The following is a 25070-nucleotide window of genomic DNA, read 5'->3' as shown; positions in this document are numbered from 1 at the left end:
GCTGGCTTGGGAACTTTTATCTTGGGAAGAATCTTATTGAGGTTGGTTCCTAACCACTTCCTCTAATTTGCCTTTATACTCCAGGTGTTTCCCTTTGTTGCCTTTTTCTTTTCTGCCGCAAATTTCATACTTGGACATTACTGGTCTTAGTAACTGTATTTACACTTTAACCAAGCTGATCTTTTCTCATATTTGAGCAAAACAGTCTTTCTAAGTTCTCCCCTGGATTAATGCAGATTTGTAACTCATCTCAACTACTCTTTACAGAACGCATGCACATTCTGCGAACCCACAGACCTCCACATTTACCATTAGCTTCCTGTTTGAGCAGCTCCATGGAACATTCCACATTCAATTTATAGTCTCCATCCAAGTTTACCTTTATTTTTCCTGGGTGAAAATGCACTACCAAGCATTACTCATACATTTCAAATGATACTTCATGTAAGTGACCTTAAAAATGCCCCCTCTGTCTTCATTTAACAGACATCTATTCACACTTCCATGTCTTCTGACCATATGCAGCCCATGTATGAGGTACCTTTCCTAAATGGTTTCCACTTACCCGGATCATAAGCAACCTGCCGTGCAAGGAAGCTGTACACTATCGGCCTTTAAAAATTTTCTTTCTCTCTCTCACACACACACAAACAGGAGGAATCATTTTCCTAGATTATGCTTCCTATTCATCTCTTTTCTGCCTCTTCACTTCTCCCCTTCTCCCCTGATGTACCAGCATAAAAAAAGAACAAAACAGAACAAACACAAAACAACCAATCAAATAAACAAACAAAAATAATAACCATTATAAAACTACACAACTGTTACCTTTCAGGGGAGAAAATAATATTTACCGAGTGCCAAGAACTTAACATACATGACCACATTTTAATCCCATAACAATACACCAAGTTGTGAAAAACATAATGGCTTTGGGGTTGACTTCCAGTTCTGCCACTTCAGGAAATGTGTGTCTTTGGGTGGAGTTAGCTAACTTCTCTAACTTTCAATTTTTATCATCTCCCCAATGGGTGGTAATCTGATTTTCCTCATAGGGTCGATGTAACACTTAAGAACAATGTGATATAAGGTACCTTGATGTGGGTGATGCTTAGTATACAGTAGTTGTTACTATTTCATACCCATTTGACAGATGAGAGCTGGAATAACTTGCCTAACAAAGTAAAGGCATCCTGTTTCTAAAGTCTGCTGCCGCTACCCTCCACGGCCTCCCATCAGTAAGGAGAACAGGGTTGCAGGTGTTTAAGCTACGTCCAGTCTGAGGATTAGACCTTTCAGGGTATGTCTGCCCACTGGGGAGGTTCTGCCAGAAGTTTGTTAATAAACCTGAGGAGCAGATGGCTTCAGGGAAGAGCAAGTCAGAAAGAAGAGCTTAGCCCAGTTTCAACAAAGCCTTCCCTGTCAGAGGGATGTCCCTGAGCACAACACGGTTTGGCCTGTCCCCAACAAGCCCCCACGGGCTTAGAGGTGAATCATTAGGAGGTGCGTGACATCATGTCTTGACTGCTTCTCACAGAGCAGCCCAGAAGGGCAGAGGGCCTCTCTCCTGTGGAGCAGAGAACAGAGCGTGGCTTTGATTATCACGCCCTATTGTGAAGCAACTTGGGCAGCCCGCAGACTCATCGGAAGGCAGAAAGGGAGGAAGGCCATGCAGATGTGATGCCGGGCCAAAGGAGAGCACTACGTGGCAGCAGCAACCTCCAAAATGTGTGCTCCAGGGCCCATTTCACCTTCATCACTGATCATCGGGACGATTACATGAACCTGGGGAGTTACGGGGACTCAGTAGGGAGGGAGCACATGGGCTCTATAGGGCAGAATGCATGGCGGGAGGCAGGGCAGCAGCAGTGACTGGAACCAGGCAAATTTGGGTCAAGACTGTCAACTGACCCCAGTGCACTCACTATCTGGTGATACCTGGAGAAATTCACATTACACTTACGGTTCAGAGTATAAAATCAGAAATCCATGTTGGTCAAAGAACTTGAAAAGAAATGGCACAGAATCCACATGACTTTAAACCATCTCTAAAAATTCAACCACTGGGAATTTGACCATTAAGAAAAGAGAATACCACATGTCTGATAACTGGTTTCTAACGTCCAAAGAACTTCCTGAGTGGCCAGCTGGTCTAGCTTCCTATCAAACTCGCACTTTACACTACCTACTTTTGCTGCAGCTTGAAGAAACGGTCTTCAACTCTAATAGAAACTTCTACAGTTGCTCCTAGCCTGGGGATAAAGCATCTGAAGTACAGAAATGGCAAGAAAGAATCTAAGAATACTGTTGGAGCCTTCCTCTGAAAATTCTCACTGCCTTCAATGTTAGGTTTGTCCAACTACTCCCATTCCTCACCTTTTTATTAAACCATGCTCACCTGGAGAGACGTTCTACTCTCTGTATTTATGAATGTTCAGGATGGATCTAATAGGAACAAAGCTCACAAACATAGTTTAGTGCTCTGTTTGGTTCCATTTTGCTCTACCATCTCTAGTCCTCCTGGTAGATTCATGGCTATGCTTGATCTCATAATGGAAACATTCTGTCCTTTGCAACTCATGACTCCTCTACCTTCAGTCCGTCGGCCACAGACGTGTCTCTACCACCACCGCCCTCCTTCATTCATTCAGCTGATACGGACAGAGCACCCACCATGGGCCAGACACTGGGCTCCCCGAGGGGACGCAGAGAACAAAGCTGACAGGGTCCTCGCCCTCATAGAGCTTAGAGCCACTGTGTCATCGCCTTCCATCCCCCAGCAGCGGTTGTGGTTGAAAAGGAGCCTGTTTGTGTTATATGAGAAAATGAAAGAACAGCCAGCAGCCAACCAGCCAGCTGGGTCTCAGTGGTAAGGGCCAGGGCATGCTCTCTGGAGCCTGGTATGTGGACCCATGCAAGGCAGGCCTGACTGCAGCAGGGGCACACTCCCAGCACTGCCTTCTTGGTGCATATGCCCAGGGCTGCAGTCTTCCTCAGCCGCTACCTGGTGCCACAGAGGGGAAAAAAGCCACAGGCACCCAACACGTACTCCCTGCGGATGTGTGTGCAAAGGAATTGTGAGTCATCTCTACGGAGCAGAAGGACCAGAAGGAGGTGATCCATGTCTTATGACGCACTGAGACACAGATTTTTCACAGAAAACCCTAGGCTCTGTAGCTCATCAGGCAAACAAATACTGGATCATTCCTTTATCTGTCTCCTCAATATCCCTACTTCCCCCCTAGGAGCACCTTACCCAGAATCCTGAGAGCTCCTGAAGAGTATTAACCTGGATTTGTGTGCCCCTTCTGCAACTAGATGGAAAAAGCTAAGTCTTCCAAGCGGCCCCTTCCTGAAATGCCTCAGGTCAAGGAGTAGGAGGACATCTGGTTACAAGGATATCCCGGTTTGGTCTAAGGAGCTCCGCATAGGAAGGCTGGATTCCAGTCCGATCTCTCCCCAATCCCTTTGGGCAAGTCACCGTCTCTGTCAAAAATTCTATCTTGGCCTCCTCTGGCAAAAGGAGGCAATACCGAGCAGCACCTGACATACAGGCACTTGTAAACACTGCTATTATTAATTATTATTATTAATACATACTCTGCTTACTTCAATCGTTTAGAATTATTTTTTAACTTAAATTTTAATTATTTAGAATTGTCGTGAAGCCCAACTGAGAGAATACATGGGACAGTTCTCTGAGTGAAGTCATCATCCACATGTGAGGTTATTATTGTCGTTTGCTAGTTGAAGTCATCTCTCAGAATGTTCAGACAAAAATTTAATTTATGCCAATAGCTGATATCAAGCATATGCGAATGCACGCAAACATTTCTATGCCCCCCTCCACATTCTTTTACACAGCTACCACTGACAACGTCAGATAAAGGCGTCAGGACAGGCTTTAAGGGTCTGGATGGAGCAGGGTGGAAAGGAATTGAGTGTGATCCAACAGCACGGGCCCTGCATAACCCGGCTTTGGAACTGCTACTTACTGATATGGCTATGAATGGGACGTAGAAAGCAAAGTGATCGGTTTTGCTTTCTCCTTTTTCAAATAAACAGGGCACTTGTTAAACCAGAAGTGAATCTGATCCCACGCAGCTTTAAGAACAGTCAGCTGCATTCTGGAACAGGCAAAAATGTAAACAGAGCCTGTAACCCTAGAGCAGGGCAGAACACCCATAGGTTTCATATGGGAGAGTCTATGGGCCCCATGCCAAGAAAAATGAAATGTTAGCCTGGGCCTTTAAACAGAATCATGTAAAAGCAGAGTGCATATTTGTTTAACACACACACAGACCTTTTTCTGTGCCAGTACCTTTCTGAACCCTCCTGAATAAAAGCTGGAATCCCTGAGCCAGTGGTAGGAACCAATACTGTTCATACATTCCTGTTCTTTAGCATGAAAGGACTTTCCTGCTGAACATGGAGAGGTTTCTTTTTCTTCTTTCTTTTCTTCCTTTTTTTTTTTGGCCCAAGTTAATTACAAAGTATGACTGTGAAAATAAAATAAATGAACCCATTCCACCCATCCCCATATCTGAATTCTATCATATGAGTTGCCAATTGGTTTCCTAATCCTCTTATTCAATATCTGCTGTTAATTTGTTCGCTATTTCAAGAACGTGAAGACTGTCAGCAAAATACATGATGCATTATAAAACTTACAATTGGAAATAAAAGCATCTGAAGCTTTTCTGACAGGGTAAACATAAAGTACTATTGCACTGATCAGAACAAGGAAATGTGAGCAACCTTGTAGCTATTTCTCTGTAAACACGATCACAAACACTGCAGCAGCATCAACACTTAACAACTCCCACTTTCAAAAATGCTGAGAAAATTATATCTAAATGAATGAATGAATGAACTCAACGTGTTTGTGGATCCGCAATGAGGGACAGGGAGGAGGGGAAAAAAACATCCCGCTCACCCTTCCTTGGCAGATGCTACTCAATGGGCTTTCTCTTGTTCCTGCAGCCATTTTAGAATTACACCGTCTAGGCCCGATCTAATTTTCCTGCCACAGAAGTTAAGGCACTTCCTCCACAGTTACTGAATCTGACAAATTACACCTGGATCTACTCTAACATGAAAAAGTGTGTTCTTTGTTCCTGACCTCTTGGTCAGCATTGAGATCAAATTCCTGGACATCGGAAAGCCCCACTCATATTCATTAAAAGCCACGGGAGACCAGCCCTGCATTTCTGTTCAAGAGGGGAACAAGGTGCAGCCACTGCCGAACAATACGGCTGCTCCGCTTGGGTCGGAGCACTACTGGCTTTTTACTTTTTGCAGCTTGGCTCCTGATCAGTTAGTACCTGTATTTTTTTCGACACAGCATCAGTATCAAAAGAGCAATTGAAACAAACAAAAAACACACAAACAAAAAAAACCAAAGGGGCTGGTCGATTTTTAAATGGTGAGCGAGTTTCCTGAAAACTGCTTGTACTAAGATGCTGGCTATAGATCCAGTAACCAAAATTACAAAGCTGATTTCAAAAAATTCCACCTTCCCCCCTACCTTGGCCAGACAAACAGTTTTTAAAAGTTTGTCTCCTCCTTCAAGCCATACTCTCAGCCTTCGGAAAAGACAGAACTCAGAGTGATCATAAACAGGAAATTAGAAACCAAGGTGGTGGCAGAAAATCAACACGAGGGATACAAGAAATCCACAAGCTTTCCTGTCGTGGGACCCAAGTCCTAGGCAGACCTAACCGCCTGGCAACACAAGACCTTTTCTTTCTCCCCCAAAGAGGGAGAGAAAAGCATAATAGGAGAAGTTAAGAAAAGCTGTGTCTAAACCATTATTCCCAACGATGCTAATACATCAGTCTTGATTCCTTTCTTCAAGATACTTGGAAGAACAAGATGGTGAAGGAATATATACAGAAGCCACGGAACCTGCCATGAGGCCTCCCGAGGCAGGGGTGCTGCCTGGATCTAGTCAGCTCTTGCCCTCCTTCCAAGGGAGCACCTTTCTTACGGGAGAAGGCAGCACACTTACATCTTCTTCTGTGTAGGTAGACCACTGAATTTCCCCAGACCTCTTCCTCAGGAAGCTAAGAACTACCACAGTGCACTCCTATTGCAAACACACACAGATCCTTGGAAGTGGTGTAAGTTATTCTCCCCATACAGATTCCAGCTAAATTGTAAATAAGAGACATTGCTTTAATTCTCTCTCATCTCTGGGAAGCTTTCAGCTGTGCTACAAGTTAAAACAGCATAATGAATATGGACTAATACTCCTTTTCTATACTAAAAGCAAGTCACGATCCACATTTTTAAAATACAGGAATTACAGCTATCTTCCTGGTGGGATGACAGTCACCTTTGAGAAACCCATGACAGGATGGAAATCCTTCATATCAAGGGTCTTATTTTGATTTCTGTTTGGAAATTAAGACCACTAGTAATATCAAAATTCACTGGAAAAGCCTGGGAATCAAACTTAAACTGGTTTACATTGTTTGGCGGCTAGAGTAACTAATGGATTACGAAGCAGGCATTCACCTATGGGTGAATCTCGGGGATGGAAAAACCTAACTTCTGAAGGGAGTAAAGTGATAGCTCTGGTATAAATCCCCCCAAACTTTGCTTCTAGTCAAATTCTTAAGTGAAAGTGGTTACAACGTGTACAAGGTATTAAAATAATCAAGCATGCCAGCAAATATGGATACTCTTCGAAAATTTCAGCTTTGGTGACCATTTAAGCAAGTGATGGATGAGAGATACTACGGCAGACATTGTTGGCCCTATTTTACAAAAACAGAAGTTCAGCGATTGGCCTTGTGTCACTCAATCAGCAGCGGCTGAATTTAAGCTCGAATGCACCCCATCTGACTCCTAGTCTAATAGTCTTCGTATGAAGATGGACAAAAGTGTCAAGTAGATTTGGAAGACTAAACCCCCTGTAATCAGTAATAGCTCACACTCATTAGATGCTTATTCTACGCCAGGAAGTCTTTGGTGTGCTGTGGATGCATTAACTCACTTTCCTCATAGCAACCACATGGAAGAAGTAATGCTGCTACCTCCCACTTTAAAGATGAGAAAACAGAGACAGGGAGATGTTTTAGAAACCCACCCAAGGGCTGAATAAATGGGAGAGCTGGGAAAATCTGTGCTCTCTGCACAGAAAGGCTAGCACAGGCATTCCCAAATCAATGTTCAGATTATCAGCAGTTCTGGGAATATTAATTTTTTTAAAATTTTTTTAATTTAAATTCAATTTAGTTAACATATACTGTATTATTAGTTTCAGGGGTAGAGTTTAGTGATTCATCAGTTGTATATAACACCCCGTGCTCATTACATCAGGTGCCCTCCTTAATGCCCATCACCCAATTACCCCATCCCCCGCCTTCCTCTCCAGCAACCCTCTGTTTCCTAGAGTTACAGGTCCTTTATGGTTTGCCTCCTCCTCTGTTTTCGTCTTATTTTATTAATTTTAACAAAATATCTTCACAGTGAGATCCGAATTACTATACCTCCAAAATATATATTGAAACTGAAATTTGCTTTTCATCAACCTCTGTATTCTTAGTCAAAAGACAAAGTACAGCAATTCCTATGGGTGACACAAATTCCATTTAAAGATCTCCCTTATTGTAAAGAAGTGCTAGGCAGGAAATAGTTTAAACTTTCTGGAAATCACATGTTATGTGTAAAGACAACTTTAGGATAACATTTCAGAAGACTCACCCTGCTTACCTTCTTGATTAAACCATCCTATTAAAATAAACAATTTCTGAATGACATCAATTCTGCTCAGACATAAACATTGTCTGAAGTCTTCACGCCCCATCACATCACATATTTCTGCCATCAAAGACGGATTATGCCTCATCACATCACATATTTGAATTACTATGTGTTTTGTGTGTTTTTTTTTTAATTTTTAAAATTTTTATTTTATTTATTTATTTTTTTAAATTTGAGATGCTGCAAGATCTGCCTCTGGATCCAAAATCACTCCCTCATTCATCACAGCCATCAGCTGGTGTAGCTAAACCTTATCCTATACAGATTTGAATCTGCTGGGATAATGGAAGAAGTTTGTTTCCTATCATCATTTCAGCAACTATCAATCCGGAGATCTCTGAAAGTCTGGCTTGTTCAGGAATGGCTTTCCGTGTTCCGTGCCTTCGAAAGTCTTTCAAAAATCATCTTCGGGTATTAAAAAAATGATCTTAACTCCACGCAGAGCTTCTCTGCCAATCAGAGGTCCTTCCTCACCTCCTGCATAGTCATTAGGAAGAGAGCTGTGAGGATGGAAAAGTTCCCTCTCTGGCCCTTGGCTCTGAAATGCTAATACCGACATAGGGCGTTACCCTGAAACCAGTTTTCAGATTACACTTGGATAGGGCCAATTTCTACTGTTTGTTCTCTTGCCCTTTACCACCTTGTGTATAAAAAACATTCACTGATGTACATTAGTAAAGCTGGACATCACCACTGCAGATTATAACCCCCAATTACCACACCACTACCACCACCATCTCAGTCACATGGTGCACCCCGTAGTCAGACTCAAAACCAGGATGCTGCCACTCAGAGTCTGGGCAATCTCTGAGCACTTACTTAACCTTTCTGTGCCTGAGTTTCTTTCACCGGCAAAATCAGAATCACAACAGTGTCCATTTCTTAAAGACATTTTAAGGAAAATGAGATAAAAGATAAAAAGGCTTAGAACAATGCCTGGCATATAGTAGGTACTCAAGTAAGAGTTCACAGTCATTGTTGGGTTGATTTTAAAATGAAATATACTTCCTGTATTCACTCATCAGTCCTTCTGGATCCCAACTAGTAAGGCTAGAAAAAAAAATGATCAACTGTTGAGAAAATAACCTCAACTTTCTACTCTACAGAGAACAAACGAAACTGTCGAGTGGGATGGCCAATCTGAATTCACGCTCTTTGTCCTCTTCCAGGCTTATCCGTAAATCCCAGCACAGGGCTGGGGTACTTCTCCAGGCTGGGTGAGTAAAGGTTAGTTCTTCTGCTCTATATACTCACAGAGCTCTCAAAAAAGTAGATAAATAAATAAAAATCCAAGGCTCCTCTGATATTGATCTTCTAGTCTAAAACTCCCATTTTAAAGACGAAGAAACTGGTTTGGAGGTTAAGTGACTTGCTCAAGTTCACATAAATACTTAGGAGCAGTACTGAGGCCAGAAAATGATCATTACCCTAAGCACACCACAAGGCACTCTTCCACATCCATTACAAAACATCACCTAATTTAATTCTCATAATAATCCTCTAAAGTAAGTATTATCTCCACTGTCTTAGAGATGCAGAAACTGAGGCTCATCCTCTATGAATTAACTTCTTCAAAAGCACACAAGTGACAAATGAGAGAGACAAGATCAAATGCTTCCTGTCTGGTCCCAAAGAATACAAACCTGTTTCAAGTTTTCTAGAGCTCAGTGCTAGAATTCTCAGCACTGAGCCTCAACCTGTAAATTTCAAACTGAGTGTACGTCAGTCTCGTCTGGGGAGCTTTAAAAATACAAATTGCTAGGCTCTACCTCAGGAACGAGAGTCAGAGTCTCTGGGGGTATGGCTTCAAAAATCTGTACTTCTTCAGAGTTGGTCAGGTGATTCTGATGTGTAGCAAGATTTGAGAAACCCTAACCTAAGCAAGATACGAGTGTTTCCAATGTAAAATGAGAAGGAAATGAGTTACCTAAGGCTGATGGCATGTTCAGAGTAGCTGAATCCGCGTGAAGGGTAACACGGTGACCTTCCCCCAAATCCTTCTATGTCCCACAGACACACACATAGCCCCAGTCACATAAACATATGTATATCTACCAAAGCCCTACTTCCATTGATCTTGCCTAAGGAAATCTGCACCACGGTGAAAGCAACAAGCACCGTTCTTTCCAGCAGTGCTAGAATCTGTGTTGTGTTGGAAATACAGCCATAAGCTTTCTTTCCACCCTTATCCTTGCCATTGAAAGCACCTACGTTTGCATCATGATTTCTTAGTGCTGAACTAAAAACACGAAGGGGAAGATTGTTCCAACGAGCACTTACCAAGGTGCCCCGTATATCCTGAATCCCTTCACTGTTACCTCCGAGTCTTGTAAGTAAATACTGTTTGTCAGGAGGGACTGAACGTTGTCAAAGTCCTCTGGTTTCAATTTGGACACAGAGGGGAAACGGTAGTAGTCCTGTTTAACAAGGTCTGCCATGAATTCCTTATCAAATGTCAGTTCATGATTCCCAGCAATCACTATTTTATATTCATATGGCAGGTTTCCTGAAATAAGAAAAAAGAGTACCAATTAGCACGTTCATTTCCCATCACGAAGTACAACAGCCGAGACTGTGTGATTAGCAGACAGTACACCCGAATGAAATAGCTCACGCATTCCTTTCCATTTCCATGGGAACCAAAATTTATGACTACGCCTTTATGCTAGCAAAAAAAAAAAAATGACAATAAACAGGAGAGAGGAAGCTGCTAAGAAGCTTAAAAGCTACTAAGAAGACATTCAGCTTTCTAGTTCCATTTCCCTCTTCTGCATGCTAGAGATTTACTGTGATGAATCCACACTGTGATGAATCATACTTTATAATTATCCAGTGAAAAGCACTTTAATCACGATCCTTACAAAAAGGTCTGGACTTGGTTTGGTCCTCAAAAATTAAGCCAACCAACTGTTCTTAACAACTCAAAGGACTGCTTGATTTGTAGTATATCCTTCAAAAGTATATTTGCAGTAATATCATACAAAAGACATGGCATAGCCAAGCATTTCACAATGTACATAAAGGAAAGGAACTAGAGAGTAAAATTTCATATTGTAAGTTAAAATTTACCTTGTGGCTTGTGAATAAAAAGAACATTAATAATGGCCCCCTGATTAGAAGGCTAACTTTCCTCCCATTGGGATGGGAGAAGAAACTGTAAAGCTTAACCCCCTTTTAATATTTATGGTATGGAAATGTGAGTTCTCGGTGTGTGCTTTTTATGCAAAAGTTTCCCGATCAAAATGAGATAATTCTGGGAAGAAGAATGAAAGCTATAAAGGAAAACCCAAACACCAGACTTCTGCATAGATTTATAATGTTTGAATAAAGTACGGATCATACATATTAATAACTCACCGTGATGCTATAAGAAGCAAAATCCAAAGGGAGATAGTGCCGGGCAGCTGTCCCCATCCTGAAATTAATGCCCTTTTCTCTTCTTTGTCATTACCCATCCCTCAAGCCTCACTGCAGAGCTGCTGCTCATTTTATTTTATTTCATTTTATTTTAGGGGAGAAAAGGGCGGGGCAGTGGTCCTATAATTCCAGCTTCCTGAGGCTCCTGGGTCCAATGCAAAATTAATGTTTCCTGCTATTCCAGGAAGAATGAAAGTTACCACTAGCAGGAAATTGGATACACTTGTTGTAGGAATTGGTCCTTACCAGCAAGCCAGAGTCAATGATTTAATTAATGAAGCTTAGTGGGGAGGAAAATTATATTTTGGGGGTGGGGGCAAGTTTTGCCATAGGTATTTGGACTTCAGCAATGCAAACTACAGAGACTATGCTGTGAAGTCCTCAATCTCAGCAGCGCACTGCACATATATTTGCTAATATTGAAACTTTTTTTTTTTAAAGAGAGCAAACGCCAGTGGGGTTGAGGGGCAAGGGCAGAGGGAGAGGGATAGAGAATCTTAGGCAGGATACGTGTTCAACATGGAGCCCGATGCGGGGCTCGATCTCACAACCCTGAGATCATGACCTGAGCCAAAATCAAGAGTCGGATGCTTAATTGAATGAGCCACTCAGGCGCCCCTGAAATGATTTTTAAGATCACCAGAATATGCTTTGTAATGCTATTTTCTTTAGCTTTCAATTTTTAGGTTTCTATCAGTAATGAAATTGCATATATAACACATGGTTTAATAGGGAGGCTTAAGAAAGAGATGAAAGCAGTCAGAAAATAACACGGCAGAAAGCAGAAACCACAAGCATCGCAGCCAAACGTCAATGGATATCCTTGACTACTAGCGCACAATGCTGTTCGACATGCTTTTGGCCTCAGTTATGCGTAAGGCTGTGCTAAAGAGCTCACAGAAAACAGGAAGCCCCTCTCAAATGTATGTTTTTGCAAGTTTATAATGTGCACTAGCATAAGGCAATAAGGAGTGTGATGTATGCTGCAAGCTACTTGGATAGAATTATATTTTGCACAATTCCCTACACTTAAAATATAGTTGAGAGATGTATTAACAGGCCATAAATCCCCGACACCACGCACACTGGACATTTGTGAGATGCCCCACGACTTTAACATCATGACTCTGTGACCCCCTTTGGCCTGATACTGCACCCCCCAGAGTCACCTGTGCCCCCAAAGCCAGAATGGGCTGACACATTTTCCTTGAGAGTAATCTCAAGGCAGGTCCGACCTGCATGAGTCTTTGAGCAACTCTACTTGTACAACTCATGCTACAGCTGCCCAGTTCCGTTTTAATCATTCACGATGATGGACTCACTGTAAGCCTTTCTTTATGCGCCACTGCTCTTGCAAGAGGGCTTAGCTTCTCGCTTTTTCCATTTTCGAGTTTTGGTTCAGGAACGGCATGAGTGAGACTGAGAAACAAGGCAGAGGAAGTATATTTTCCCCCTTTGAGCCATTTTTTTTAGAAAAAGTGAAACTGCTGCAAAGTAAATCTTCTTCAGGGAGACAGGTCTCTTCAGTGTCTTTTAAATCAAATTTTGGAGACTCAGCATAAAGAAGTAGCCACCAAAATGGAGAGCAGAGGAAACAGTGGTGATATTTACACACTGCCAACAAATTCATCTCTTTCTGAGACTCCAGTAGTAGTTTCCAACTTCCATCCTCTGCTACCTATATTAGGACAGTCTGACATATATTTATATATATGTAATTTTTACATATACAATTTTTATATGTTAATTTTTTCTGAACTTGACCTTTCATTTATTATCTGCCAACCTTTGTTTTATATGAAAGGTGTAAGCAGGGCAGCTGACAAATCTTGTTACTTGATGGTATTTTTTTTTGAGGTTAGATTAATTTGGAAAGCTCTGCAGTCAAGCTCCAAACTTCTTGGTATTCATATAGCATCATTTAAAAATTGTCAGACAAAGAGGTGCCTGCCTTGATCCATTTTATTCAGATCAGGCCATTGAAGTCGACCTGCCTGAATAAAAAAACCCGAGACTATATACAGTTATTCTAACATGGAAAAATTCTTGCTTTGAATGACCTAAAGACCTCTAACTAAGCATTCCACGCTATATGTTCTACGAGCGATAAACAAGACTATTTTAAGTGGAATGGAGATAAACTTTTGACAAAATGTCAAATAGTTCTGTATGTCTTAAAAAGTGCATATTTGGAAAAATACAATATGACAGTACAAATAATGATATATGGGCTTCACTTTTGGTTTCTGTTTTTCATCTCTACTTTCATTTTTCTATTTTTACATATAAAATAGGAGATGATTTAAAGAAAACTATCGAGCAAATAATAATACCAGACGATTCACAAGTATGGCAAAGTGATGACTACAGCAAGGAAATGGACGAAATGTGGGAAATTAGCCCATCTTCTCATGTTTCTAACAACTGGCCTCCTGATCTCATTCTTCCCACTTTCACTGGCACTTTAATTTTCCAGACATCTATTTTGATATTTTGGGTCTCTCTCTCTCTATTTAATCCTCCTCCTTTTTTTTTTTTTAAAGATTTTATTTATTTATTCGAGAGAGAGAGAGAATGAGAGAGAGCACGAGAGGGAAGAGGGTCAGAGGGAGAAGCAGACTCCCCGCTGAGCGGGGAGCCCGACGCGGGACTCGATCCCGGGACTCCAGGATCACGACCTGAGCCGAAGGCAGTCGCTTAACCAACTGAGCCACCCAGGCGCCCTTAATCCTCCTTCTTAATGAGTTTTTGTTTACCAAACCCAAGAAAACAAAAACAAGCAGCCACTGACACACACATACACACACACACACTTCTCACATACAATCCTAAACCACGCTTATTTTTGAGATGCTTCTTCATTTCACATCTAAACTTTTGGAAAGAGGATTCCAGAAGCTTGCAGCTGGTCGCCCAAACACAGGCCACAGATGTATTACAAATGGCCCTCAGTGCTTTTGTGTTTTGTCTTGTTTTTAAATTGAACTAACATCTAGAAATCAGGAGATGTCATGCAAAAAATTCTGATTTTCTAGCTACTTTTGGAAAATCAGAAGACCAGTCAATATACTGTAGACCTTCATCCAGTTGGCCACAGACCTTTCCACTCCCTATGACTGCTCACACCTGGCCCACTTACCACGTTTGTGTTGCCCGATGGTCCCCTCTGTTATCAGAATTAGTAACTTAGAGACACGTGGTCACTCAGAACTTACCCCATGCAATCTGGCTTGTGTTTCTATTCTCTTCCCAAAGCTTTCCCAGAATGTCAATAATAACTTACTAAGAGCCAAAGCCCAGACATTTTCTCACTTCTCATCTCCATGGATCATACCACAGTGACATCCCTGTCCCTCAAAGTCTCGACCCCCTTGACACTGGATGTTGCGCTCCCCGGTTCTCCTCCTCCCTCTGTTGCACTTCCTTTCCTTCACCTTCTTCCTCAGCCCCCTTTGCCTCCTGTCTCATTCTCATTGACTCATTACATTCTCCCTCTTCATCTTTACTTCTATGGATATCAGTTAATATTTCCTTACAGTATGTCTCACCCTTCTATTCTCTGTGATTCAATTTTAAACTATTACAATTTAAACGATGGAGGCAGCATAAGGTTAAGGGCAGGGACTCTGCTGCAGGCTTCACCACACATTGGCTGCATGACCTTGGACAGAGTCTTTATGTTCTCTCAAGTGTGCTAGCAAAATGAGGCTAGTAACTGCACCCATCTCATAACCTGTGCTCAAGATAAAATGAGATAAAGTTTCTAAAGCACATGCACGGTATGGACTAAACAATCAGTGCATGTTAATTATTTTTTTTACTCCATTTTTCTTAGTTTTGCTTTTTGCATGTGACTTGTCTCCCCCCTGCACTGTGAAATCCTTGAAGGTATGGATCATGGCTTGTGGCTTCGTATTTGACCCAAAGTACCCAGTTCCATACCTTCCAAATGGCAGGCACATGAGTACTATCTGCTGAATAAGTGGAAGAATGAACGAACTTCTGCAATATTTGCCAGGAGCTTTCATAGGAGAATTACAGAACCTGAGCTTGTCATCTTGGGATATGACAAAGTTTAACCGCTGTCACATTGTCCTCCAGAGACACTCAGAATTTACTCAGTTTACGCCTCCAGAAGTGTCCCATTCTCTGCCCCCAAATTCAGCCTAGCCAGAAAAATCTCTAACAAACCATTTTTTAACTGGCTTTTTCCTCCAAATCTAAATGGGGGAAAATACTATCACCCCCCCGCCAAGGTTTGGTACACATTAAACAAGATGCTGCACGTAAAGAACTTGCACAGTTTCTAACACGTCAGGATGACTCAACAGATACTAGGTGTGATGTAATGGTTGTTATAATGATTACCCTTCCCAGGTGCCATCCAAGAAAATATTCGTTGATCCACAAATTGGACCACTCTCTGGTCACAGTGGCTCAAGGTCACTGCTCCCAAGGAAAAACATCTGAGATGGAAAAGAGAACTTTGATTTTTCAGAGGCAGGGGCTGGCATGGTCTAATGTGTCCTTCCAGTCAACAAAAGTATTATTAGGGTCACGAAGGCATCTGGATCTACATGGCATGGTGGGTGGGCCTAAGAGGCCTTCAACCTGCACACCGATTGCTTCTGTCAAGATGATTCTAACCTTGCAAAATGTGTCTCCTGAACATATCACTCCTTTCCTCCTTCTGTTACCCAGTTAGGCATCATTTCTAGTATTTACTGACTGCCTCTCACTCACAAATGAATGGAATAAACCATGACCGATAACATCTCTCCAGAGGGACTACTCACCTAGAATATCCCTAATACCCTCCTAGAATCAGATACTATATACGATCTCTATATACTCATATACTCTTCTATGAGTAATTAGAGAGGAATAGAACGTCTAGAAAAGTTTCAGATCTTCAGTTATGCACATGTCTGATAAATCCACAACAACTTTAAAGCAGACAAACAGTGAATTGTGTGAAGGTCAGCTTCCCTTCTGTACCAAACTCTGGACATTTAGTGTGTGACTTAAAGCAGCTCCCATGAATCACAACACATGACCCCAGCAGGATCTTCAGAGATAGCCTCATCTGGTGATTTGAAAGCTGCGTTCTGTGAGCCTCCCCAGGGCTGGAGCAGGGCCACGTGAGGAAAGAGACAAGGGCAGAGGCGAGAGACCCGTTTCCTTGTTCACCACAGCCGCACTGCTTTCCTTTCCTTTACAATTTGGGGAAAGATGTCGTGTGAAGACTTAGCCCTGGCTTAAAAATATTCAACCGAAAAACCTCTGGTTTATCCAATTCCATTTTCCTGATGAAAAAAACGGAGTGCCAGAGAGGGGCTGCCACTTGCTAAGCTAAATCATGGGCCACGTTGGAGGTACAAGTGGGACAAGAATAGCTCTTCTGTCCCCCATGCTAGTTTTCTTTCAGGTGATCCCAAATTTTTAAGACTCTTATGAAGTTTGGCTCAAGACCTACCTCTTATGTAACTCCTCCTCAGACCATTCGTCCATCTATGGCGATCCTTTTCCCTAGATCTAGGCAGCAGTGGCCCTTTCTGTTTGTATCACAAAACAGAACTGGCTACGTGATGGATTTCTCCTCCAGGGGTCATGAAGCAGTTTCACCTTCACACTATGACAACACACATTCTGGCTCAACTAAGGCATTCCCCAAATGCTACTGCAGCTGTGGGTGTAATTTCTTACCCACCCACTCTCAGAAGAATTTGGGAGCCTACCCAAGGAAGGGAAGGTCATGGCCTTGGGAAGGAGAAGGAAAAAAGCTCCTGTGCCCAACTTTATGCAGGGTCCCAGAATTTAAAAACATGTTGGCTATATTATAAGAACTAAGATGAGACTTTGACAGGGGAATAATAGTCCAAGATAATAAACCCAAATGCCTACAGGGACTAGAGAAGTAAATAAAAAATGTGAATTGGACTAGGTAGAAGTAATAGAGGGTGGTGAGGACCAGCACCCGTGTGTATCACCATTTAAAAATAAACATATATAAGCACTGCTTTGGCCAAACAAGATTCCTTGCTAGCTTGCCCCCCCAAAAAAGTTAATGTCCCTCAAAATTAAGTATCATACAACTGTGACCTATTTTTCTGCCACAAATAATTATAGGATATATTCCTCTAGAAAATTTAAGTTCCAGCCAAATCAAAATCCAAAGTCAATTCCAGAATAGTCACTTTTCTTGGGAAATCTGTCTACCACCTGCAAGAAGATGACCCCTGCCCCATATTCTCCATTCCTCGTGAATGGTGAGTATGGGAAACGGGGGTAACCAAAATGGCCATTAGGTTGTGGCAAATGCCAAATACTGCTTTCCCATGCCCCATTTTTTATCAGGGATCTGATGAGCAAGGCTAACTGACTGCTATCTCCTATTTATTTCTGCTAAAACTGAGGGAAACAAAAACCCAGAGTACAACAGCAGTTCTTTGTGAAGGAGAGCATCCCAAAGCAAACACGGCTTGCCAGGTATCGTGGGTAAGAGAAAACCTAGGTATATAAAGGTGACAAATTTCAAGATCTCCAATCTCTAGGCCTACTCCCCTCTATACCCTTAAATTATAGGCTTTGAAAATATATAAAGAAACCAAAATGTATAGCAGAACTCTCATATTAAATAAAGTTTATTATGCAGCAAGAAGAAAACACAGAGATGATGAGAAAAGAGGAGAACCTGGCTGTAGCTTCCAGATACCCAGGAAAATCAAACTCACAAGGCACAAGCTTCAGGCCTACTTTCCCTTGCCAGTATGGTAGGGAAAAAAAACTAATTTATGAAATTAAAAAAGAATAAAACAGATATATAGCCAGACCTATTATCATGGGACTGTTTCTAAACAAAAGAGATACATTACAATTCAATCACATTTCTGAGACCTTCAACCTGCGTGGGGGCAGTGCCAGGGGCCTGTTTTGAAACACTGCTCCCTAATGCCAGTGTTATAAAAGGACCCTGTTATACCCACAAGGTGGATAAAAGGCAGCAATTTTTTTCTGTTTAAAATTATTACTGTATTTTTAATATCATGACTCCCGCGGAGAGGGAAAATGTTCAAACTCTTGAAGTCTCTATTCCACTGAGAACTAAGAGTAACTTGGGTTTGAAAACTGTTCAAGCAGAAAATTTTGCAGGAGGATGAAAGAAATAAATAATAATACCAGTGGCTAGGAGGATGGAAGAACTATGAGGCTCTGGGATGGACTAAGGACAGTGTCATAGACATTCCTTCCCTGGATTATGGGGGCTGATAGCTGTGCAGGGCTAAGTTGAGCCTGGAGGCAGGGAGAAGACTGTCAGCTACAAGCGGGCAGAGCCCACTTTTCCCCACTGTTCCCCCAGCATCTAGAAAAATGCTTGGTATTTAATTGGTGCCCACGGCCTACTTGTTAAATGAATCAACGGACCTCCGGCAATCCCTCTCGGCTCCACAGTTTGCACTCACTTGCCTGGGCTGCAAAGCCACCAGAAACATTCAGTCAGGGTAAGCTCCGTCTCTGACCTCAGTCTGTCCCCCGTCAGGCTCCATTAATTTTCACAAGTCCTGACAGCTCTAACGTTAATACTCACACTTGCTGATGGAGCCACACAGCAGGTTCAGACTGCTACCTTCTCCTCTGAAACTCATGCATTAGGGTTTCTTCCATGCTTGCAATGGGAAACCAAGTCTAAGAAATATTAAACACAGAAAACTATATTACAATAATGTCAGGGTTGAGCCGGAAACCCAGGAGAATGAAAGGAATGCTGAGTGAAAGCCCAGGTCCAACTGCAGGAATTAGGGCTAGCGTAAGAAGCCACAGCTGAAACGCTCCCTCCTCCTCTTCTTCAGCCTCCTCCATAAAAAGAATCCCCAAGTACCAAAGATGCTGTAAGCCTTAATCCATACAAAGGAGACAAAAGTCTATCCCCCGCCCAGGAAAGCAGAACCCTTCTGGACCTGAACGGTCATCAGTATATGGCACTGAGAAGTAGAAACCACAAGGGAGCAGGCTGTTAGTACCCATAATGACGAAAGACATAAAAACAGCTCAGAGATTTGATTGTGGCTCAGCAGCAACTTGTTTGCATGTGTTTCCTGTCTCAACCATAACCTTAATCCAACATAACTTCTTGTGATTTAAACGCATATTCAGGCACACACACTCATTCACACTCATACAAGTTAAAAGACCACTATAAGGTAGTAAAAACAAATGACGATATCTTCTTTGTTTCCCAACTGAGTATCTCTAAGTTGCCACCCAGACCAACATGGCACATTCTACATATGAAGATGTGGCAGTGAACTGTCCACTGAAATCCAGCTCCAATTATACTCGAGTATTACCATCTGGCTGGACAACTAGAGCCACAGGTAGCTTCTTCACTATATTCTGTCCAATCTCTCACTGACAAATGCAGGCCTTGGCTTGTTGAGAAAGATTTATACCCCATACAACAAATTTCAGGGGAACACTCAGAATATCTCCTTAAAGACCCTTTCATCTACTTCCTCAAGCTTCAGAAAACTGGATCCAAATCAGGGTTCCACTGGACAGTCACCAGAAAAACTGGTCAAGGCACTGTCAATCTCATCTAAAACAGCTGGTGCACGTTTCATTCAAACGTACTGGAATGTAGGGATATACAGCGTGATGGAAAGATCATGGGCTGTGGAGTCAGATCTGGGACCAAGTTTCTGGTTCTGGCACTTACTTTATCTCTGAAACTCAAAAAACTCAAACTTAAAACATGCTCTTTCACCTCCATATTACTCATCAGAAAAAAATGAGGATAATCGTACAACCTACACGACAGAGTGGATGTGCAGACCGAGTGAGATCAGGAAAGGACCTAACACAAACCTGACAGATAAATGACAATTATTATTATCATCATAATTTTTACCCTGTCTTCTGTTGTGCATTGTAACCTCATTCAGGATAAGGGGCCCATCTCTAACTTCTTACCACCTTAAAAGAGTATTCCACAAATATCTTTAATAAACTAGTAGTGTTGACTGACAAAATCTATGGTGAGCTGAAGAATATTGTTTTTTCCCCCACAAAGTCTTTAAAAAGCAACTGAGAAAAGGTGCTCCTTCCAGCATGAATTATAAAATGAGTGGCAATTATTATACTGAATAGTATAATAATGCCATCTTTTAAAATCTGATGCAATCCTATGTTTACATTTTCAGACATTAAATATCGTAAAAATCAAATTAAATAAAAATAACACTGGCATAAAGACCATATTCTTTAAAAGAAAGAACACTTTTAGAGAATTTTGGATTCCCTCTCCACCTTAACCCTTCAAATAGTAATAAAAAAATCTTTTTTTCTAATAAATACTATTATTTTTGCTTGCTAAAATAATGTTTGGGCAGATGCATGCAGGATTTCAGTGTGCAGTGATTCCAGGGGGCCAGTCCACAGAAGCCAGAACAGAGGGTTGACAGTGGAAATAAAATCTCTGCCTTAACAGCACCACTGGGGCTAGATGAAAATGGTCTTCTAGAACTTGATTAAAACTAAATTGAAAAAGAACATATTTGGCTAATATTACATTAGACTAAAATATAGAAATGAACCCTAATACTCTCGAAATCTAATAAGAAAAAGCCATCTCAATTTCCAAACTTTCGAAAGCATCTTCTTTAAATGCATCACAGATCAATTTACATGGTACTTTTACCAATAAGCAAAACCAAATCACAGGTTCCAATTGGCTTATATTGGAAAGTATAAGAGCAAATGCTAGAAAATGCAATTACTGCAAACAAACTCCATTTTCTCCCCTCTGAAGGGAATTTCAGAGAATATTTTATTGCCATCAAATAATATTTCTGAAGGCATCAATACAGAATTCTATTTTCTTTTCAGAGTCCCTACTCACTGGATAATCTAATCCACTCTACAGAATATCTTGAAATTTAGAGAAGAGCCCAGGAAAGGGGATATTACCTTGCACACACATCCTATGTCAATTTTAATAATTTGCAATCTGGACAGGATGCTGCACAAAGCAAAATTTAGGATCCAATAAAATTGATTTTTCCTAACTTATAATTCAAAGTTTTAATGAAACATTTCAAGGGTAAAATTTTAAAAGAAATCTCTCAGAGAAGGTTATTTTCATCAAGAGTGACAGTGATGAGATGGAGGAAACGGAGACCACGTTCATTTCCTCTTCCGTTTCTGCTTCCCCCCCCAAACTGGCAAAATTTCCTATTAATAAGAATTCCAGATAACCAGGAGCTACAAAGTAGATTTTCTGGGGGTTATGAAATCATGAAGTCTCCCAGCGATAAGGTTTGGTTTCCTTGAAACACCAGTTCCAAAAATCTCTGATCTCTTTCCTTAGGTATAGTTTTGCAGCCTCATGCCACAAGCCTCCCCTCTGGGATAAAATAGTACAAAGTAGTATAATTCTTTAGGAAGAAACCATTTTTGGAAAGTCTATTATGGCCCTTGGAGGTCCAAGGCTCCAGGAAGTGGAGTTGGAGGTCTATTTCCCTTTCCCATTTTTATTCCTTTCCCATATGTCATGGGTCTGAATGTTTATGTCCCCTCAAAATTCATACATTGAAATCCTAATCCCCATTGTGATGGTATTTGGAAGTGGGACCTTTGGCAGGTGACTGGTCATGAAGGGTGGAGCCCCCACGAATGGGATTAGTGCCCTTATAAATGAGACCCCCCAGAACTCTCTAGCTCCTTCCACCATGTGAAGAAACAGCAGGAGGGCATTATCTGTGAACCAGGAAGAGAGCTCTCACCAAAAAAGACTGTGCTGGTGCCTTGGTCTTAGACTTTTTAGCCTTCCAAACTGTGAGAAATAAATTTCTGTTGTGTATAAGCCACCCAGTCTGTGGTACTTTGTTATAGCAATCTGAGTGAAATAAGACATCATGGTTTTCTAGTTTCCAGAGATCTAGCCCTCAATATCTTAAATCTACAGTTCAAGACAAATTGACACTGGTCTTCCTAAGTCCATGTTTTCCCATAGTGTTCTTATGGCATATGGTGTTCTTTACAGCTCTCCTTAAATAATCCAAATAAATATGTTAAGGAGTCCAGGTAATCATGGCACAGTTGGAGCACACTCATCTGCTGAACACTGTTCCCAGGAAGACAATAAAATGAAAAAAGAGCAGAGGTGGTCAAATGTTCTGAATATTTGAAGTCAGGTAAACACACACCGCTTTAGCCTTAAATTTTCCATTAAAAGTACATGTCCATTTTTCTCCCCATATCATACACACCCAGCCCCTCTGACAAGGTATGGATTTCCCCTCCCTTTAGGTTTGCATCTTTTATGAGCTGAATTGTACCCCCAAAATCCATATGATGAAACCCTCACTCTCAGTACCTCAAGCATGTGACTGTACTTGAAGACAGGGCCTCTAAAAAGGTGAATAAACTGAAATGAGGCCATAAAGATGGGCCTTAATCTGATCTGATTGCTCTTCTTATAAGAAGAAAAGAATAGAGATGCTCAGTTGGTTAAGCATCTGCCTTCGGCTCACGTCATGATCCCAGGATCATGGGATCAAGTCCCACATTGGGCTCCCTGCTCAGAGGAGAGCCTGCTTCTCCCTTTGCCTGCTGCTCACCCTGCTTTGCTCTCTTTCTCTCTCTCTCTGACAAATAAATAAAATCTTTAAAGAAGAAGAAAAAAAAATATGGACCAGGAATGTGCTCCCACATGAAAAGCCACAGCAAGAAGGTGGCCATCTACCAGCCTCCAAACCTACTGACACCTTGATCTTGGACTACTAGGAACTGACAGAACAGACAGAAAATAAATTTTGTTGTTTAAGGCCCCCAGCATGTGGTATTTTGTTACAGCACCCCTAAGAAACTAATACATCTTTCTATAAGGAAGACTTTGCTTAATCCATCCTACATACTAAAGCTGAGGTGATCTTATCAGAATACAAATCCAATCATATATTCCTTCCATATGCTTACACATTCACCCACTTGAAAATCCTCCCAGACTCCCTACTATTGTCTATAGACCAGAGGCCAAACTCCCTGTGTGGTGTGTGTAACTCTGTCACCTGGCCGCTTCAGCCACTCCTCCACTCATACACTGGGCTCTGAGCTTGCCAAGTGCTTGCAGCTCAGAGAATGAGAATGTGTCCACAGGACTCATTCTCCCACTTGACCATGGACCTCAGGAGGATTGACTATATTTTACTCATCTTTGCATTCTCGGCAGACTTCAATAATTATTTATCAAACAAAAGAGTGAGTGAATGAAGAATGATTTTATCCTGGCTAAGAATCATGTGGATATGAGTAGTTAGTACCTCAATTTTGGATTCTGGATGGCTTCAAAGTGTGACAAATCCTATTTATCTTTTATCCTCGGACGGCACCAGTTGAATACGTCACGAAGTATACTATTCATTTGCAATTGAGAAGCTAAGTCTAATTTTAAAACTCTTTTGTAAGGAAACTTGGTTGTCGTTGTTGGGGAAGGCAAAGAGATTGGCCTGCACATAGTAAGGTCTCAGTTTTGTTGAATGAGTGAACAAATAAATGGATGAATAAAAGAAAGAATGAACTATACACATCATACAAATAACGTGTTTCAATTTCAAAACGGAAGGGAGTTACTACTGTTGCATGGTTAACCTTACTCATTTAAAGATTTTTCCAACCTTTGTTCCCAGGATTGGGTAGCTCAGAGGAGATAATCAATACTGGAGTTAATGGAATAGCCATTCATTATTTGAGGAAGGTGTCTGTATTTCTTCTTCACTGTATCCCTTCATCTGAAAGTTCTTACCCGTAGGCCTCTCAGGCAAATCACTGCTGTTTTGACAGCTGGTTTTCCCGAGGCCACTCTTTACAAATGAGCCTACTGCCTGGGCCAGACAGGACATGTGCATGCATCTTCTCAGGACCCCAAGTCACTGGGTCACATGAAAGAATCCACACTAACATACTTGCAGGGCCAGCTTTTTCCCTTTGCTTCCTACAGAAAAATCAAGAGGCAGTAGGGTGCTCCTGACCTTTTCTCCTCTAATTCCAGGCTCACTGAAATTCTATCCTACAAGAGTCCCCGGAGATCAGAATCATTCCTTCTCTGGAATGGGAACCTAAGACCCAGCAAGGCTAAATGACTCCTCCAAGGTCACCCAAGGAGTTAGCTGCAAGGTAGAATTCCCCATCTTGCTGACCCATGTTTTCCCTTTCTACCATATCATACAATTACGGAGTCAGAGATAGTCTCAATGATTTGCTTTACAGATCAGGAAATCTAGGTTCAGGGAAACTGAGAGGCGTTTCTGAAGACAGTGCCTACAATCATGAATCTGGACTCCTAAAATCAACCTGCCACTACCCGCAAGTACCATCCAATAACCCTCTGGGCATATGGCGACTAATTTCTTCATATCTCAGAGATACACAGAACTGCTCAGAGTTCACTGTCAGAATAATCTTTCTTGTTCTTTTTTAAACCTCTACTATTATAGTTTAAGACCATATTCTTTCATTTGACCCAGGGAAGACATGTGTTTAGTTATTTTAACTGTGAGTTTAAATCAGAGAATAACTTAAGACAATAAAAATGATTTCCCTGGACCCAGCCAATGTCCTTCCAAATTTTTCTTCTGTTTCTGACACTATGACTGAGGCACCTTTGCTGAAACCAGCGGTAAAGATCTTCCATGAGGCTAGCATCCAATTTTTACTTATTTTTTTCCACCAGAAGCTAAAAAACTGATTTGCTTACTCTCAACCAATATGGTACCCCTTTCTCATATCAAATACCAAGGTGGTTTCTCAAAGTTTTGAGCAAAAGATTTTCTAGACTGCTATCTTTTTATAATACAGAGGCTCGTCTCAACCATGTAATCATTTTT

At 41.5% G+C, this 25070-nt stretch overlaps 1 protein-coding gene across 5 annotated transcripts in view; it reads right to left on the bottom strand.

The window, feature by feature from the left end:
* MPPED2 (metallophosphoesterase domain containing 2) overlaps positions 1 to 25070 on the bottom strand; it is a 169027-nt gene that overhangs the window by 74966 nt on the left and 68991 nt on the right. For all 5 annotated transcript variants that reach the window (XM_073904825.1, XM_025879280.2, XM_073904822.1 and 2 more), the window contains exon 4: positions 10051 to 10276. In XM_073904825.1, the coding sequence (XP_073760926.1) occupies positions 10051 to 10276 (226 nt within the window). The remainder of the gene's footprint in view (positions 1 to 10050; positions 10277 to 25070) is intronic.

This window comes from Callorhinus ursinus, unplaced genomic scaffold, assembly GCF_003265705.2.
Source record: "Callorhinus ursinus isolate GAN/ISIS: 27379988/994484 unplaced genomic scaffold, GSC_fseal_2.0 scaffold21, whole genome shotgun sequence".
NCBI lineage: Eukaryota > Metazoa > Chordata > Mammalia > Carnivora > Otariidae > Callorhinus > Callorhinus ursinus.
Note: the sequence above shows the minus strand (reverse complement) of the source record. Positions and strands in the feature narration are given on the sequence as shown.